Source organism: Notothenia rossii, assembly GCF_949606895.1.
Source record: "Notothenia rossii genome assembly, contig: scaffold_373, whole genome shotgun sequence".
Classification (NCBI taxonomy): Eukaryota; Metazoa; Chordata; class Actinopteri; order Perciformes; family Nototheniidae; genus Notothenia; species Notothenia rossii.
Genome location: NW_027640103.1, coordinates 1 through 15332, shown reverse-complemented (window position 1 = coordinate 15332; position 15332 = coordinate 1). Strand labels below are relative to the sequence as shown.

The 15332-nt window shown below is 40.2% G+C and overlaps 1 protein-coding gene across 1 annotated transcript in view; it reads right to left on the bottom strand.

Annotated features, from left to right (window-relative positions):
* Nucleotides 1-14582, bottom strand: part of LOC307027103 (unconventional myosin-Ic-like) — a gene marked incomplete at its 5' end in the record, with an annotated part of 32600 nt that extends 18018 nt beyond the window's left edge. The window contains 12 exon segments of the mRNA XM_079695302.1: nt 4921-4989; nt 5978-6054; nt 7393-7506; nt 8432-8507; nt 8510-8548; nt 10860-10965; nt 14166-14168; nt 14171-14199; nt 14202-14232; nt 14234-14248; nt 14323-14369; nt 14488-14582. Coding sequence (XP_079551428.1) covers nt 4921-4989; nt 5978-6054; nt 7393-7506; nt 8432-8507; nt 8510-8548; nt 10860-10965; nt 14166-14168; nt 14171-14199; nt 14202-14232; nt 14234-14248; nt 14323-14369; nt 14488-14582 — 701 coding nt within the window.
* Between the last annotated feature and the right edge of the window lie 750 nt (nt 14583-15332).

Below are 15332 nucleotides of genomic sequence, written 5' to 3'. Positions count from 1 at the left end.
AAACACACTCTAAACTCAGGTAAACACACTCTATAATCAGGTAAACACACTCTATACTCAGGTAAACACACTCTAAACTCAGGTAAACACACTCTAAACTCAGGTCAACACACTCTAAACTCAGGTAAACACACTCTAAACTCAGGTAAACACACTCTATACTCAGGTCAACACACTCTATACTCAGGTCAACACACTCTAAACTCAGGTAAACACACTCTAAACTCAGGTAAACACACTCTAAACTCAGGTAAACACACTCTAAACTCAGGTAAACACACTCTAAACTCAGGTCAACACACTCTAAACTCAGGTAAACACACTCTAAACTCAGGTAAACACACTCTATACTCAGGTCAACACACTCTATACTCAGGTCAACACACTCTATACTCAGGTAAACACACTCTATACTCAGGTAAACACACTCTAAACTCAGGTCAACACACTCTAAACTCAGGTCAACACACTCTAAACTCAGGTAAACACACTCTATACTCAGGTCAACACACTCTATACTCAGGTCAACACACTCTATACTCAGGTAAACACACTCTATACTCAGGTAAACACACTCTAAACTCAGGTAAACACACTCTATACTCAGGTAAACACACTCTATACTCAGGTAAACACACTCTATACTCAGGTAAACACACTCTATACTCAGGTAAACACACTCTATACTCAGGTAAACACACTCTATACTCAGGTAAACACACTCTATACTCAGGTAAACACACTCTAAACTCAGGTAAACACACTCTATACTCAGGTAAACACACTCTATACTCAGGTAAACACACTCTATACTCAGGTAAACACACTCTAAACTCAGGTAAACACACTCTATACTCAGGTAAACACACTCTAAACTCAGGTAAACACACTCTAAACTCAGGTAAACACACTCTATACTCAGGTAAACACACTCTATACTCAGGTAAACACACTCTAAACTCAGGTAAACACACTCTAAACTCAGGTAAACACACTCTATACTCAGGTAAACACACTCTATACTCAGGTAAACACACTCTATACTCAGGTAAACACACTCTAAACTCAGGTAAACACACTCTAAACTCAGGTAAACACACTCTATACTCAGGTAAACACACTCTATACTCAGGTAAACACACTCTATACTCAGGTAAACACACTCTATACTCAGGTAAACACACTCTATACTCAGGTAAACACACTCTATACTCAGGTAAACACACTCTAAACTCAGGTAAACACACTCTATACTCAGGTAAGCACACTCTATACTCAGGTAAACACACTCTAAACTCAGGTAAACACACTCTATACTCAGGTAAACACACTCTATACTCAGGTAAACACACTCTATACTCAGGTAAACACACTCTAAACTCAGGTAAACACACTCTATACTCAGGTAAACACACTCTATACTCAGGTAAACACACTCTAAACTCAGGTAAACACACTCTATACTCAGGTCAACACACTCTAAACTCAGGTAAACACACTCTATACTCAGGTAAACACACTCTATACTCAGGTAAACACACTCTATACTCAGGTAAACACACTCTATACTCAGGTAAACACACTAAACTCAGGTAAACACACTCTATACTCAGGTAAACACACTCTATACTCAGGTAAACACACTCTAAACTCAGGTAAACACACTCTAAACTCAGGTAAACACACTCTATACTCAGGTAAACACACTCTATACTCAGGTAAACACACTCTAAACTCAGGTAAACACACTCTAAACTCAGGTAAACACACTCTAAACTCAGGTAAACACACTCTAAACTCAGGTAAACACACTCTATACTCAGGTAAACACACTCTAAACTCAGGTAAACACACTGTAAACTCAGGTAAACACACTCTAAACTCAGGTAAACACACTCTAAACTCAGGTAAACACACTCTATACTCAGGTAAACACACTCTATACTCAGGTAAACACACTCTATACTCAGGTAAACACACTCTAAACTCAGGTAAACACACTCTAAACTCAGGTAAACACACTCTATACTCAGGTAAACACACTCTAAACTCAGGTAAACACACTCTAAACTCAGGTAAACACACTCTAAACTCAGGTAAACACACTCTATACTCAGGTAAACACACTCTAAACTCAGGTAAACACACTCTATACTCAGGTAAACACACTCTAAACTCAGGTAAACACACTCTATACTCAGGTAAACACACTCTAAACTCAGGTAAACACACTCTATACTCAGGTAAACACACTCTATACTCAGGTAAACACACTCTAAACTCAGGTAAACAAACTCTAAACTCAGGTAAACAAACTCTAAACTCAGGTAAACACACTCTAAACTCAGGTAAACACACTCTAAACTCAGGTAAACACACTCTAAACTCAGGTAAACACACTCTAAACTCAGGTAAACACACTCTATACTCAGGTAAACACACTCTAAACTCAGGTAAACACACTCTATACTCAGGTAAACACACTCTAAACTCAGGTAAACACACTCTATACTCAGGTAAACACACTCTAAACTCAGGTAAAACACACTCTAAACTCAGGTAAACACACTCTATACTCAGGTAAACACACTCTAAACTCAGGTAAACACACTCTATACTCAGGTAAACACACTCTATACTCAGGTAAACACACTCTATACTCAGGTAAACACACTCTATACTCAGGTAAACACACTCTATACTCAGGTAAACACACTAAACTCAGGTAAACACACTCTATACTCAGGTAAACACACTCTAAACTCAGGTAAACACACTCTAAACTCAGGTAAACACACTCTATACTCAGGTAAACACACTTTATACTCAGGTAAACACACTCTATACTCAGGTAAACACACTCTAAACTCAGGTAAACACACTCTAAACTCAGGTAAACACACTCTATACTCAGGTAAACACACTCTATACTCAGGTAAACACACTCTATACTCAGGTAAACACACTCTAAACTCAGGTAAACACACTCTAAACTCAGGTAAACACACTCTATACTCAGGTAAACACACTCTAAACTCAGGTAAACACAATCTAAACTCAGGTAAACACACTCTAAACTCAGGTAAACACACTCTAAACTCAGGTAAACACACTCTAAACTCAGGTAAACACACTCTAAACTCAGGTAAACACACTCTATACTCAGGTAAACACACTCTATACTCAGGTAAACACACTCTATACTCAGGTAAACACACTCTAAACTCAGGTAAACACACTCTAAACTCAGGTAAACACACTCTAAACTCAGGTAAACACACTCTATACTCAGGTAAACACACTCTATACTCAGGTAAACACTCTATACTCAGGTAAACACACTCTAAACTCAGGTAAACACACTCTATACTCAGGTAAACACACTCTATACTCAGGTAAACACACTCTATACTCAGGTAAACACACTCTAAACTCAGGTAAACACACTCTAAACTCAGGTAAACACACTCTAAACTCAGGTAAACACACTCTATACTCAGGTAAACACACTCTATACTCAGGTAAACACACTCTAAACTCAGGTAAACACACTCTAAACTCAGGTAAACACACTCTAAACTCAGGTAAACACACTCTATACTCAGGTAAACACACTCTATACTCAGGTAAACACTCTATACTCAGGTAAACACACTCTAAACTCAGGTAAACACACTCTATACTCAGGTAAACACACTCTATACTCAGGTAAACACACTCTATACTCAGGTAAACACACTCTATACTCAGGTAAACACACTCTAAACTCAGGTAAACACACTCTATACTCAGGTAAACACACTCTAAACTCAGGTAAACACACTCTATACTCAGGTAAACACACTCTATACTCAGGTAAACACACTCTATACTCAGGTAAACACACTCTAAACTCAGGTAAACACACTCTAAACTCAGGTAAACACACTCTAAACTCAGGTAAACACACTCTATACTCAGGTAAACACACTCTAAACTCAGGTAAACACACTCTATACTCAGGTAAACACACTCTAAACTCAGGTAAACACACTTTAAACTCAGGTAAACACACTCTAAACTCAGGTAAACACACTCTAAACTCAGGTAAACACACTCTAAACTCAGGTAAACACACTCTATACTCAGGTAAACACACTCTATACTCAGGTAAACACACTCTATACTCAGGTAAACACACTCTATACTCAGGTAAACACACTCTATACTCAGGTAAACACACTCTATACTCAGGTAAACACACTCTAAACTCAGGTAAACACACTCTATACTCAGGTAAACACACTCTAAACTCAGGTAAACACACTCTATACTCAGGTAAACACACTCTATACTCAGGTAAACACACTCTAAACTCAGGTAAACACACTCTAAACTCAGGTAAACACACTCTATACTCAGGTAAACACACTCTATACTCAGGTAAACACACTCTAAACTCAGGTAAACACACTCTAAACTCAGGTAAACACACTCTAAACTCAGGTAAACACACTCTATACTCAGGTAAACACACTCTAAACTCAGGTAAACACACTCTATACTCAGGTAAACACACTCTAAACTCAGGTAAACACACTTTAAACTCAGGTAAACACACTCTAAACTCAGGTAAACACACTCTAAACTCAGGTAAACACACTCTAAACTCAGGTAAACACACTTTAAACTCAGGTAAACACACTCTAAACTCAGGTAAACACACTCTAAACTCAGGTAAACACACTCTAAACTCAGGTAAACACACTCTATACTCAGGTAAACACACTCTATACTCAGGTAAACACACTCTATACTCAGGTAAACACACTCTAAACTCAGGTAAACACACTCTATACTCAGGTAAACACACTCTATAAGGACATTAGCGGAAAAGAAAAAGGTGAATAGTCCCATTGAAGGAAGGGGAAGTCTCCTCACCTGAGGTTCTGAGCTTCTGGAACTTGGTCTTCTGCCTGTATCCTCTCCATCCGGCCTGCAGCTTGGTGGCTGAGAGGAGAAGGAGACACACGGTTTAAATCTGTGGCCTTACCAAAACCAAAACCATCCTGCAGAGATCAACTGGAAAGCATTCAAACCCAAGCAGATCACACTGTCTGCTCATTTTGCCAGGAAAATCATAAGAAATAAAAAAAAAGAGTAAACCCTCTATTTAATTTGGATTCTTTTTTTCCCTTATTATGATTGTTATTTTTGACATGCTGTCCCGTTAGACCAGGGGGGTCCAACTCAAATACGCAGTGGGCCAAGATAAAAAATGGGTACTAGTGGAGGGCCGGACTGGTTCAATGTTTATTTCAGAACTTATTGAAATGAACTTATTGCACATATTAAACCTGGAACTAACAAAGCTTAAATGATTGCCTATAAAAACAACATTAAACATTAAATAATCAGTTGATTCATTTCTTATGGCTCTATCTGCAGCTTTTCCAGAGTCATTTCTTATGAGTACATTTTCCCACAGGCCAACAACAGCTTCAACAAAACTATTTCCCTCAAAGAGAAACCAAACATGCCCTGTTGTCGTGAGAGAGAAAGTGGAGACCCTCAGGATGGAGTGAAGGTGTGCGTGCAATATACCGGAGGGCCAGATCTAATAGTAATTAGGAATTATCCTGCGGGCCGAAATTAAATCCAGCAAGGGCCTGATTTGGCCCCCGGGCCTTGAGTTTGACACATGTGGTTTAGACTGTAACATTTGAACTTGTTTTATTTTGTTCTAGGCTTTTTAATTACTCTTTTTAATGTGATTCCATTTATTTTGCACTATAATGCTTTTAAATGGCCTTGTTGCTGAAATCTGCTATAATCAAAATAATACACGTAAACTTGCCTTGTTTCTTATCTGTGTCCTTTTTTAATGTTTGTAAAATAAATAGCTTGTGTTGTTGGCTTTGTGATGTCAGGATGTCTCCATCTCCACACGTCGATGCAGGAGTTGATGAATAAAGGAAATAATAAACGAGTCTCTCACCCAGACTGTGCTTCCTGGTCTCCAGAGCGTCTTCAGTGGCAAACAACGTCTTCGGGAAGCGGATGAAGATTTTGGATCTAAAAGTAAAATGACAATTAAAAACATTTTAAAAGTGCAGCTCAGGGACAAAAAGTGAAACAAAATGTTTAAGAAGGAAAACGTAGAACATTACAGGATGCTTTGACTGGTATGAAAGGTCTCAAACCACCAGACTCAAAGACAGTTCAATCCCATCAGACAGCTGAACACCTGAGCTTTAGAAACAACATCCATAACATTCAACTGTCTGCAACTTACAAATTATTTATCTAATATATCAGATCCCAGTTACTTAGCCAATAGCTCACGACAGGCCGTGGTATATGCTCATTATATCACAGCTAAGGGGCGTGGTTCGGCCCGACGCGTGTTTATTGTGCAGCCACTGAAAAACTGTCCAGCATCGGTAGCATGGCTTACGTGGTCACTTGTATAGGTTGAGGTTGTTCGAGGCTGTTGCTTGGCGTGGCGAGAATATTGCTCCACTTTCTCCGGTCCCCGAGATTGGGCTTCCAGTAGCTCTGGAGAGAGCTTTCGCACCTGTGGCCACTAACGGTCATAATTTCTCTGCTATGTTTCAAGACCCGCATCAGAAAGTTTTTGAATGGTGGTACTTTTCCAGTTGGTCTACCTGCTCTTCACGTAGCTCTGCATGTCGTAGTTTAGGTGCTTTCTGGAGATAGGCACTGCTCAATCCACTCCTCCATAGTGAGACCCCCCCCGGAGGTCGAAGTTAATCTTAAATGTGTCCATCTTATGCTTTGTTTCGTAACGGAAGAAATGTAAATATATTTATAAAACTGACAAGTCAAATGAAGCAATCTGATTGGTCGATAGCGTTTTTGTGGACCTCTTTGATTACAGATTGGAAAACATCGTTGCTTGCTTTAAAAGTAGCACAATTCATTATGTTAAACCTTCAAAAGTATCTAGATATCCCTGCCCTAATGCCAAAGGAACTGCACACTGAATATGTTTTGCCGTTTGATGTCTATGTCTGGACCGCTGCGTCAAAAAGGAGGTCTTCTGCCCCGTTACTTCTCCGCTGTTTTCTTGTTCCAGTTCAGCCCAACGGTATACTGTTTTTCTCAGACGCGGAGGGATACTGACTTGTTGTGAAAAGTAACTTACAATTCTACCCGTGGTATACGCTCAGTATATCACGGCTCAGAACCAATCAGATTGCTTGATTTGACTTGTCCGTTTTATAATTGTATATAGACTCTTCTTGCACTAATTCTATTCTATTTTATTTACTTCCACTATATATCCGTGTTATGTGTTGCTCTGTTGGAGGAGTCTGTGACCTCAGACTTTAATTGATATAACTACACGTTAGCTCTGACAATACAAGCCTTGAATCTTGAATGTATTACCTCCCCATTTTGTACTCCTCAGGTTTGTATCCCATATGTTTCACCAGCGTCGCCACGCCTTCAGGAAGCTTCCCCTGCCAGCTCGGCCATGTGTCCGGACACAGGGACTTATACCTGAACACACACACACACACACACACACACACACACACACACACACACACACACACACACACACACACACACACACACACACACACACACACACACACACACACACACACACACACACACACACACACACACACACACACACACACACACACACACACACACACACACACACACACACACACACACACACACCAGAGTTTCTGTTAGAAAAAGTAGTAGCATCAAAGTGGCTGTGCAGATTTCAACATCCCAGAATTATGGTAGAAATTCTAGCCAAATATTATCTGTGTTTTATTAAACTTGGAAACATTTGGAACATAAAAATAATGTCATCATTGAGGCATTTAGATTGTATTCAATGGAAAAATAGTGAAATAAAACAAGTCCTGTTAATAGACTTAGATAACATTATACAAGCTCACGCTGTAACTACAACACAGAGACTCCCTCTCAGCTTTGGACCTACATATCCTTAGATCACATAAAACACAATAAAGACTATTTACTGTATAAACAAACACAACACAGGCCTTATTGGTTCATTCAATTAGAATCTGCTTTTTAGCCTGAGTGGGATTTGTTTTCATAGGCCGTTAGGAATGGAGAGATTTACATTTGTCGGGACTTTTACAAGAGCCCTATTGGTTAATCGTATGTTTGTGAAGAAAGGAGAGCCATTGTAATACCATAGATGCTTGTTCTGCTTTCTGTTTTTAAGTGAGGGATGCACACTACCCCCCCCCCCCCCGCCACCTACTGGTATAAAGAGGTACTTTTGACATATTTTCATATATTTTAAGTATTTCTGATTTCCTTCCCAAGTTTTCTGCAGTCTTTGTAATGTGCGATTCGAAGATTTGAACCAGAAGTTTTTTATGTGTGATTGGGGTGTCCTGACCTTAAGTGGTTAAAATAATACACGTACCTCTGGAGGAAGACCTCGTAGCGCCGCCTGTAGGCGAAGCCGGCTCTCCTCACCCTCAGATTCTCCATCAGACCAGATACTTCACCTGGTGCCGGATCAGAACCTCATCAAACCGCCCTGAAACAAACACAGAGGGAAACAGGCTGTGAGATAATGAGGGGGGGGGGGGGGGGGGGGGGAGTACTCAGATCTTGTACTTGAGTAAAAGTAAAAGTACTCAGATCTTGTACTTGAGTAAAAGTAGAAGTACTCAGATCTTGTACTTGAGTAAAAGTAGAAGTACTCAGATCTTGTACTTGAGTAAAAGTAGAAGTACTCAGATCTTGTACTTGAGTAAAAGTAGAAGTACTCAGATCTTGTACTTGAGTAAAAGTAGAAGTACTCAGATCTTGTACTTGAGTAAAAGTAGAAGTACTCAGATCTTGTACTTGAGTAAAAGTAGAAGTACTCAGATCTTGTACTTGAGTAAAAGTAGAAGTACTCAGATCGTGTACTTGAGTAAAAGTAGAAGTACTCTGATCTTGAGTAAAAGTAGAAGTATTCAGATCTTGTACTTGAGTAAAGGTAGAAGTACTCAGATCTTGTACTTGAGCAAAAGTAGAATTACTCAGATCTTGTACTTGAGTAAAAGTAGAAGTACTCAGATCTTGTACTTGAGTAAAAGTAGAAGTACTCAGATCTTGTACTTGAGTAAAAGTAGAAGTACTCAGATCTTGTACTTGAGTAAAAGTAGAAGTACTCAGATCTTGTACTTGAGTAAAAGTAGAAGTACTCAGATCTTGTACTTGAGTAAAAGTAGAAGTACTCAGATCGTGTACTTGAGTAAAAGTAGAAGTACTCTGATCTTGAGTAAAAGTAGAAGTATTCAGATCTTGTACTTGAGTAAAAGTAGAAGTACTCAGATCTTGTACTTGAGCAAAAGTAGAATTACTCAGATCTTGTACTTGAGTAAAAGTAGAAGTACTCAGATCTTGTACTTACAAATGAAGTACCTCAACATGTTACTTCAGTACAGTACTTAGTAAATGTACTTAGTTACTTCCACTACTGATGAGGGAAGAGTAACTTTGTGATATCTTAAAAAAAGCAAATCTGCAGCATGTCGGTTAAACGATTGAAGAGCTAATGTTAAGATACGTTATTAATAACTTTGTTTACAGTCGTATTTAAAACAATGTTAAAGTGTGATCTACTAATCCAGGATCCTGAGGTACACCCACATACCTGGGGATTCACGGAATTGAATAGTAAAAGTTAGCGCTGAGGAAACGCCATTTTTAATCATATTTCTCCCAAATCTAAAAAGAGGCGTAAAATCTGCTCGACTAACGTGAACCGGAGAAAACCAGAAAACACTGCAGCAGAGCAACAAAAGGCCCACTGTGGAGAGAAACAATACACACACACACACACACACACACACACACACACACACACACACACACACACACACACACACACACACACACACACACACACACACACACACACACACACACACACACACACACACACACACACACACACACACACACACACACACACACACACACACACACACACACACACACACACACACACACACACACACACACACACACACACACACACACACACACACACACACACACACACACACACACACTGAAAGCAGGGGTGTCGAGGTGTTTCTGGGAACAATGAGCTTTTTCGTGTTCATACGAACGGTTTCATAATAACTGGCTTCAAACCATAATAATAACCAAAATCACAAAAATATGTTTCTCTTGCAGCAACAGCTCGACTTTAAGGGTTATTTTGTACAAATCTAGATCAAAATAATGCAATAAAAATACATTTAAGCATCTCAGATTTGTCAAGTCAAATTGGATCGGAGAAGATGAAGGCGTTCGGTCTCTAAAGGATGATTTCATAAATAATCAGATCGTTTTTTGAACCAATGACTTTCCTTAACTAAAGGATTAAACACATTTGTATTTATTACACATACATGTGTTCAGCTTAATACTGACTGCTATAATATAATGACAGGAACATGGACTAAATGCAACCCTTTTAATATCAGTATCCTCCAGGCGTCACTCTGCTTATGTGTGCCTGTCTTTGATTTTCAACTTGTTAAGAGTTCACACATTACAACATGGAGAACAACAACCAGCCAAAGGCATCGTATGTTATATCTAAACAATACAGCAATGTGCGCACGTAGTAGAAGAAGAAAAACTCCTCACTTTTTAGCTTCACTTTGACACATTTTTGTGCTGAGGGAAAATCACCTCATCTGCAGGCACTTAATAAAAGCCTTAAGAGATATCGCCAGAGAACAAGAACAAGACATCACACATGACCAACACTGGACTATTGATCAGAGCCTTGAGTAGTGGGAGGAGGGTTTGCTAAGGGAACACACGTGTAAGAGGCGTCCTACCTGACTGCTTGGAGTCATTGGGCTTGATGCAGCGGACGTACGACGGCTCCTTCGACATCAGGATCTCCATCAGCTTCGCCAGGCTTGCTTTGAACTGAGTGGCCGCCTGAGAGGCAGACAGAAGAGATGAGAAAAGAGAGGTGGTGAGGAAAGGTGGTGAGGAGGTGAGGAAGAGAGAAGGATACTGGTTAGTGACTGAGGATAAGAAGAACCGGAGAGGAGAAGAGAGATGAATCCTGTCGAGAGACACACTGAAGAAGAGAGGAGCTGAACACTGGGCGCTGTTCAAGAGAGTGTGTGTGTAAGAGAGAGAGAGAGAGAGAGAGAGAGAGAGAGAGAAAGAGAGAGAGAGAGTATGTGTGTGTGTGTGTGTGTGTGTGTGTGTGTGTGTGTGTGTGTGTGTGTGTGTGTGTGTGTGTGTGTGTGTGTGTGGTGTGTGTGTGTGTGTGTGTGTGTGTGTGTGTGTGTGTGTGTGTGTGTGTCAGGGCATTCCTCGGGGTGTGGGACAGAGAATCCCCGTCATGACGCATCTCAACACGGAGAGGGAAACACAACACTGTTTGTTTGTCTGTGGGGAAATATGTGTAATAAGAAAAGTGGAAAACCTCAGAAACACTATTATTGACTTAAATAAGAAATATAGGCTGGTTTGTAAACACTACAAATAGCTGATAGACTGCTTTGTCGATTACCTATAGATGAGTATGCTCAGTGGCAGGAGATAAGGGGCGGTAGACGTGCCACTAAGAGCTGTCTTTGAGAGGACTAACACCCCCAGGGTTTTGAGTCATTCTTGAAATTCTTACCAGTTCAGTTCAATAAAACAATGGTTCTGTGGGGGCAAGGTTTCCGGGCAGGTGCAGGTTTTTTTTAAAGCAGGAAAACCCATTGAAATAGACGATGTGTGAGTATGTATCAGAAAGTGGACGAAGCCATCATTTAGCACGGAAGGGACGTTAGCTTTACTCTCATCTAAAAGTCTCTGCATGCCCGACATATAGATTATAATTTGTGGTATATATTTATTTAGGCCAATACATGCAAAACAGCTATTATAATTTAAAGGGTTGCGGGTAGATTACAAAACATAGATTCAAGCCTAACTTGTATAAATTAATGTTGTGTAACTGATACACTCATTTCTATTCCAAGGGCTTCTAACATGTTGTACACATTAGGGAAGGGAACGATGAATCCAATATTCAAAATGATTCAGGTATTCCAATATGATTTTTTTTTTGGGGAGGGGTGCCTAAGTTGATTACATACGATCAAATGGAATAATTCAATGTGTACGACAGTGCCATGGCTAAGTGTGTCAGGTCTAAAGGTGTGTTTCGCTCACCGGTCCCTCACAGCGGGCAGAGCTGCAGGTGCTGATCTCTCTCTCTCTCGTCCGGTTATACTTCACTCGCGTTTATGTCCAAATCCATCAGATCTAGCTAGTTCTAGCTAATGATATGGCTGCTGCCCCTCCCTACACGCAGATCACGCAGACTCAAACCTCATCTTAGGCCCAGATCCCAGCTGAGAGGGTCTTCTCTACAGCTGGCCTGATTGTGAATCGTCTCCCACCCACCTCTCCCCTGAGTAGACATGCTCATATTCTTAAAGAACAATGAGTATTGAATAGCTGCATTCTGTGCATAGCCCTGCTATAGGTTGTTGATCTCTGTTGTCACGGGTTACGTTCTGTTGTTCGTGTTTGATCCCTCTTTCATTTAAAAACCAAGTTATGTTTTAAGCATGAAAGCTGTAGGCCTATAGCTGTCAACTGTTCAAACTGTGATCACCAGTTCAATACATTTCACAAATTCCACTTGGTTTCTAAACTTTCTTTACTTAGTTGAACATGTATTTATTTATTTTATAGGATATGTACATTTCGGTTAATCGGTTAACCGTTTTTTTGGGGGTCGAATATTCGAATACACATTTGCTTTCAAATTCCCATCCCTAGTATATATTTACTTGTTTAGGCCAATTCATGCAAAAAACATCAACTATAATTTAAGAGTTACGGGTAAATTCCAAAACATAGATTCAAGCCTAACTTATACAAATGAATTTTATGTACCTGATTTACTCATTTTCTATTTTAAGGACTTTCAACAAGCTAGACCCTCCAGAAAAACGCGATTCTGCGATCGCATTATTTACCGCATAATCAGCAAAATGGCGCAGATTTTTAAAAGGCCGCATAATCCCCGCATTTTTCTACAAAAAGTTGAGGGAAAAAAAGTTAACTCGTCTTGACGTCATCAGCTCCCTCATCACAGAATGTAAACAACACTGTATAGAGTGAACGTGTGGAGCTCACACGATAGAGAAAACACCAAGATGAACAAATCTAATCCATCTCATTTACCGACGAACATTTCAACTAAAGACCGGGCAAAAAGTGGGGGGAAACTATTCTGCACCCCGTACAACTGTGTGTTGGAGCATAAGAGAAAATCGACGGGGACGACCCACTTTGATTCATTCAAACATTCGAAAATGCTTTCTGCTGCTGCGGACAAGAAAGCCAAACAACTCACATTCACCGAGGCATCAACCTCCAAAACCCTTTCGAGGGCTACAAGAAACGAAGTGAGTAGCCTACAAGATTGAAGCTGCAGATAACGAACGAGTAAAGGAAAACAGAATGAGGCGGAGAAGTGTGTGTGTGTGTGTGTGTGTGTGTGTGTGTGTGTGTGTGTGTGTGTGTGTGTGTGTGTGTGTGTGTGTGTGTGTGTGTGTGTGTGTGTGTGTGTGTGTGTGTGTGAGATTAAAATAGCCCAATTGCTTTTACAATAAATAAACATTGAATGTGTTTAATTGAATAGTAAAGGGGTTTAACGTTAGTGGCAGGTTGTGTGTGAGAGAGAATAAATAAGACAGCCCAATATTTAAAAAGATTGTTATTCTTTTCCCACGCATAATTTAGCATATTTCGCAACTTCCCGCATATTTCACCGCATAAAGTCACATAAAAACCGCATGTTTAATCGCATAATCAAGGATTTTTGCCCGCGTTTTTCTGGAGGGTCTAACAAGTTGTACATATCCTTGATTTGTACATTTCAAATACTTAACTGAGTCTGTTAAGTAGCCGAATGCAAGGGTCAGCAAACTCCCATCAAGTTACTTATTTACTCTCTTTTTAACTCTCAGACCAGAGTGGTTGATTGTTGGAAAGACTAAACAGGACGATGGGTTTGAATGAAGTTTGCTTCACGGCGTTGAACAGTGGATGGACTCTGAGTTTATATCCCTGTTGATTGTATTCATCATATTTCCACTTCCAATGAAACACTATCTCACCCGTCTCCCGGACGTTTCTTGTCACTCAGCTCTCTCTGTCGAAACACTTGGTCAGGATCTTGTTCTCCCGACATGCACATCACCTGCGAACAGCGACACGTTTCAACCACAGATTCGACTTTGAATCCTTCAAACTGATCATCTAACCCGTCCTCACCTCTTTCAGGTTCCTGAAGAGCAGGTCGTTGTTCTTGTCCAGAAATCCTGAGTGAGAGAACAAACACACGCCACATTAGATTTATGCTTCATCTGTTTTGTCAGCAGTTGCAAAAAGAAGAAGCACAATTGAAATATCGACGTTGTCTTCAGAAAGCACTCGTACCGTTGACGTTGTAGTTGACCTCTCCGGCGTAATGCAGCAGTCTGAACTCGTCTCGGGCCATCACCTTCCGGGTCTTTGTATCCGCCAGCTTGTGCCTGCAGGGAAACAATATCATTATGGATTTATTTCAACGAGGACCCACAGATACATTCATCTCAGAAAAGAGAAGATAGGAACTATGCCAGTTTTGAGCTATTACAGGGTATATGCAGGAATCCTGAAGTCAAATTTAATACCTTTTAAAGGACTTTTTTAAGACCCTTTCATGCATTTTAAGACCTCATCGCAACTTTGAGTTCTAACCGGTTACATTGGCGACACACTTTATCTCACATTTACTATATTGATTGTAAGACAGCAAAACTAAACAGAGTGCAGACAGACTACTGAAGCCTTCTCTCCACATGAACTTCCAACCTCTCTGTGAAGGTCAGGTTTAATGCAGTATGCTGCTTTGTTGCTTCTGTACTCTGTGCTCTTCATTCTCGTAAAACTCCTCAGAAACACATTATGAAACCAGTAGTTCACCAATAATCAAAACAATTGACAAACTTTGAACTATGAAATATGTTAAACTTTGGTGAGCTTCAGCGGGGTAATGCATAGTAGGAGCTCCCTCACAAATACCCAGGGGTTCAATTGGGCTGGGGCTGTCCGGGGCTAAGCCCTGACACATATATGTTAAGACTTTTCTCGTTCTTATATAGACTATATTTAGGGTCTATATGTGTTGACTTTACTTTAAAATAGCAGATCTCTGTGACCGGATATAGTTTGCTTGACCCCAGCCCCACACGGTAAAACGCATACACACGCATTCGATTCATTAACGTGTCCGTTCACAC